The sequence below is a fragment of the Phalaenopsis equestris genome, unplaced genomic scaffold (genome assembly GCF_001263595.1).
Source record: "Phalaenopsis equestris unplaced genomic scaffold, ASM126359v1 Scaffold001079, whole genome shotgun sequence".
In the NCBI taxonomy this organism is placed as follows: Eukaryota; Viridiplantae; Streptophyta; class Magnoliopsida; order Asparagales; family Orchidaceae; genus Phalaenopsis; species Phalaenopsis equestris.
In genome coordinates this window covers 269,984-274,873 of record NW_018165518.1, presented here as the reverse complement: position 1 = coordinate 274,873, position 4,890 = coordinate 269,984, and the positions used below count along the sequence as shown (strand labels likewise).

The window sequence follows — 4,890 nt, the reverse complement described above, 5'->3', positions numbered from 1 at the left end:
TTGTCCCTGCGTTAGCCACCGTACTTATCCTATGTTGGAATGTGTAGTTAGCTTCATGTAAATGTACAATATTACATGAACAATATTTTCAGGAAGAACTAAGTGCATTCAACTACTGCCAACCAAACAAAAAAAATAAAATAAAAAAAAATACTGCCAGCCAAACCCTGCATTCCTTAAAAAAGCTCCAATTTGGGCACCTTAACCCATGTACATAAAAATATTCCAAATTATAGGCTGAAAAGAAAAAAATGCATAACCATCCCTACCTCACTATAAGTTCAATGAAAAGTTAAATATCAACCACGCAACTAATTTTCTTTCTCACTATGAGCAAAAACTTTGAACTGTGTACTATTGATCAAGAAGGAATGGTAACACGCAAATATTTTTGTCAAATCTAAAGTGTAATCACTGTATAATTGGAGACAACATTACCAACTATTAATTAAAGAAATGATCTCCTTGAGTATTAGATTGGTCCTTTCAAGAAACATTTATAACCCTTCGCTAATTATAAATTACAATGGTTATGATCAATTGACTCAAGTCATCTCTGCAGAGATACAACATAGGCATTTTCCAGGAGAATGTTTTAGGAATTTAATAAAACAATTCCTATTTATCTCAAGCATACCTATAAGGTGAAAAGTCCGAGTCATCGTCCTCAGAAGATTCATAATTAGCATGATCTTCAGCAACCTTCTTTGAGTAACCTTCATCCCAGTACAGCCTTTCCCAATTCTCTCTAAGCTCATTATATAGTTCCATGTACCTTTTACACCAAGGCTCATGCTCCTGCCAACGAAAGAAAATCAAAAGCATTGTTCTAGCTAACTTTTGTCATCAAACAACAAAACAATGTACATGCATGATCCAAACTAGTAAACCCTGATAAAAATAAATTATGGGACACTCACCAGCCTGCATGGTATTTACCCAAGTTGCACTGACAAGCCACGAGTATTTAATTGCCTCTCATCAACTAGCAGGTCAGGCATGGAGAATGATTTCCATGTATAAGGCTCAAGAGATCACCCAAAAGCATAGTCTTTGAGCATTAATTAGGATAAAAGATATTCAGTTATTTTATATAGGTGTAAAGTGTAAAAATAGTCCCCTGAATTTTTAGATGAGGTCATTGTAGCCCCGGAATCTATAAAAGCGTTAAATTAGTCCCCATATTCTTTAAATTAGGGCTGAAATATTCCTCGATAGAAATTATTTCAGCCCATTTCAAAAAAGAATGAAGACTGAATGAGCAATTTTATAAACTCTGGGACTAAAATAAGCTCCTGCAAATAGCCAGGGAACTATTTTGAAACCTTTCACTTTTATATAGCTAATTACACAATTGCACAAATAAAGTGCAAGCTAATAGTTACTTGCACAAGCCTAGCAAATAATGAATTCTTCAATGCAAACTCATTAGTGCTAAATGTTAGATGAGACAGTTGAATGGTTTAGAATAAATAGCATAAAAAATCCATTAGTTTACTAACCTCACACATTAATGAGGCTAGTTGGTTTTGCATTTACTGTAGGAAGGCCATGAAATGAAATGATTTCAAAACATAGTATCACATAAATTTTTAACAATGTTATTTCCCGCAATTTTTAATAAAGTTCAACAATCGTTTTCAACACTAACAGTGAATTCTCCCTCAGTTCCTACCAGATAAACTACAGAAACGGTTTGCATAAGTCAAATCATGCCCACTCAAATGCTTTATAAACTACGACGTTGGCGTAAAAAATGTGCATGATAACAAAAGAATTCACTACAGAAACAATTTGCGTAAGTTTCCCTCTATCTTTTCCTACAACGCAATCTTGTATATATCATGTCAAATGAGCGAATATGTTAAAAATTTGTTGACTTCATGCAAGAAGAGTCGCTCCTTTGATAAGTTCTACAATGACACCCTAGGATGACTTTTTGCCCTATCACTGTTCCTTGATGTCACTATTTTACAGAGACATGAAAACCATAAATGGCTAAATCTATATCAGTCGACGAACACAACGCTTTGATGTTGTCTTCGTACTACCCAAATTCAACTACAGAAAACCAAATTCGATTCTAAACCTTCTCCTGATTTTGCTTCAAAACCAATCGCACAAATGCTCACTTATCAGCGTTCCATTTCCAACCAAAGGTTTTGGATAGGAAGTTTAGCAGGGAGGGAGAAACGACAAACCGATTCTTTAAGGACGAGGCGAGTGCGGCGCATGAACTGCTCGCGCATCTGCTTGCGGCGGCGATTGGGAAGGTTATCTCTAGGTATAACAAAGCGCTCTCGGTGGGGAACGTGATCTCCTATCTCGTGCATCTCGCCGTCAACTACCCACCACTCTGACTTGCCCTCACCACCGGCGAAACCAGGTTTGGTAGGCCGAGGCCGGCCGCGCGGAAAGCCCCCACTTGCCCATCGAGCTTGTTGTCGCTGCGGTAGCCACCGTAGAAGGGTAGCGCAGATCTCCGGAGATTGCTCCGGCATCCGCCGCACCACAGCTCGTAGAAGCATAGGGTCACTCTAGATTTTGGGTTTTGCCATCATTACGAAGGCTTCCTTTTTTTTTTCGGTGTTTTTTTTCTTTTTTGAGGATTTATTTACTCTTCACGTAGAATTTAAGATTTAGATATTTAACTTAACATATTAAAATAAAATAAAAATTAGCAATTATCCCAATATTTTTTAAAATGATGTTAATGTTGTGAAGTTAGCGAGTATAAATCGAACATCATTTTAAACTAGTCGAAAAACGAGCCAAAATGTTGCATCGAATTTATTAGAGCTGATTTGAATTGACCGAAGCTCGGCTCCAAATTGAATCGTTAATAGCCCTAAGAAAGTGTCAAAATGATCCTATAATTTATCTAATTTATTTGTGGTGCCATAAATTAGGATATTTTTAGGATGCATATTTTTTATAATTTTTTTTATGCAAACCCAAAATCCTACAAACATTTTTTTTTCTTATTTACGATAACTAACCTCAAATAGAGCCTAAATAGATTTTGATCATGCGGATTGCTAAAAAGTTTTTTTTAATAATACATAATTTGTATAACATTATTTTTATTCCATTGCAATAAACATCTCCGCGTTCTATTTTTTTTTTATTTCAAAATAACAAAAAATTGTAATTTATATGTTTATTTTATTATATTTTAAAAGTTTTAAAAATGAATTAATTTCCTGTAGGTCATCCAATCTCCACTGTCGATGCAATAAAAAAAAAATTAAAAAAAACTTAAAAGTGGAGCCCACTCAAATATATCATTGCGGTGATCAACGGTGGAGATCTGACACAACGTACATCTCTGCATACGGTGTTCGCATGAAATAATTTTTCATATGTTTCCTCTCCCTCCCTCGACCCCACCAAAATAATAATAATAATAATAATAATAACAACAACAACAACAAAATAGTTAAGTTATTTTAGGTTCAAACACTATCATTAAAATACATCTGAGAAATAATGTTACAAAGGAAATGGACAAGGAGAAAAATAAGTGCTTGCTTGCTTTTCTTTTCTTTTTTTTTCTTTCTTAATTAGATATAAATTATAAAATGCGACTCCTAATAAATTTCCTTCCACAAGAGAAGTAATCAGCCAAAAGGAGAGAGAGTATCCCTTCCTCTTACTAGCTAGCTGCGGGGCTGAACAATTTCTCCCACGATAGACCTTTGATTTCCTGATTTGCTTGAAGGGGACAAAAGAGGAAGGATGACGTAGAAGTGCCCTAGAGATCAAGTTGCATTTATTTATTATAAAACTAAACAAAATATAAAAATAAATAATAATATTAAAAAAGATTTACATACGTCCCACAATTCCTATGCATTTACAAATCTACCACTAAAATATTATTTTTTATAATTATAAGTCTCTCTCTCACACACAACTGAAATGTCGTATTTCATTTTTTTATAATAAAGGTGACATTTTTTATAAGATATAAAAGTTTGTGTTTGAAATATTTTAAAAATATATTAAGTGGTAAATATGTGAATACATAAAACCTCTTCAGATGTGTGTTCAATTTGGACCATACAACACCTCTACGGTTTCAAATAAAATTCAACTTTGATCTGAAGCATTTCACATGTAAGCCTCTCTAATAATCGATACAGCCAAACTTTTTTGTTCACCAGCCATAAAAATGTTTCAATTTGATAGAGGCGGGGAAGGAAAAATTATTCCATGCAAACACCGTTTGCATGCGGTGTCCGATCTCAACCGTTCATCACGGGTAGGGCTGTAATTGAGTGTTCAGTTAGTTCAAAATAACTCTTGTTCGAAATTGACTCGTGCTCAAAATTGACTCGTGAACAGTGTGTTCGTGTTCGGCTCGAATTAAATATTCGTGTTCGTTTTCAGCTCGAAATTGGCTCAAAAAAATTAAATTGAAAAAAATAGATGCAAAATATGAGATTCGAACATTGACCAAATATATAAAAAAAAACACTAACCACATTACCGCACGAGATGATATGATTTAAATTTAGATATAAATATATATAATATATCATTATATAAATAATTATACTATTTTTTAATTTCGACTAAAACGAGCCGAACACGAGCAAACAAAGAGTTGTTCGTGTTCGACTCGTTTATAATTCGAGCTTTTAAAACTTATTCGTGTTCGGCTCATTTAGAGCTGCTTAACGAGTCGAACACGAGTTGTTCGCGAACAACAAGCTTTTTTGACAGCCCGAATTACCGGTTTGACAGGACCCACTTTCAAATTAAAAAAAAAAATCCCACCAAACCCGTGATGGACGGCTGAGATCGGACAACACATGCATCTCTGCATGCGGTGTTCGCACGAAATAATTTTCCCAGGTAAGATCGCTAACTATGAATAATATATAT

General features: G+C 34.5%; 2 protein-coding genes across 2 annotated transcripts in view; both read right to left on the bottom strand.

The window, feature by feature from the left end:
* LOC110033002 overlaps positions 1-4,890 on the bottom strand; it is a gene marked incomplete at its 5' end in the record, with an annotated part of 37,349 nt that overhangs the window by 20,055 nt on the left and 12,404 nt on the right.
* Positions 628-2,600, bottom strand: LOC110033003. Its single transcript, XM_020736823.1, has 2 exons — positions 2,202-2,600; positions 628-798 (listed from the first exon to the last, which is right to left on the bottom strand). The coding sequence occupies exons 1-2, from the start codon at positions 2,526-2,528 to the stop codon at positions 628-630; spliced, it is 498 nt and encodes a 165-aa protein (XP_020592482.1). The 5' UTR covers positions 2,529-2,600.

What these genes read in the sequence shown, in the direction of transcription:
- LOC110033003 (XM_020736823.1), bottom strand. Translation starts at nt 2,528, where the DNA reads ATGCTTCTACGAGCTGTGGTGCGGCGGATGCCGGAGCAATCTCCGGAG. An exon ending in GCCTCGTCCTTAAAGAATCG is followed by an intron (nt 799 to 2,201) that starts GTTTGTCGTTTC and finishes TTTCGTTGGCAG; the next exon opens with GAGCATGAGCCTTGGTGTAA.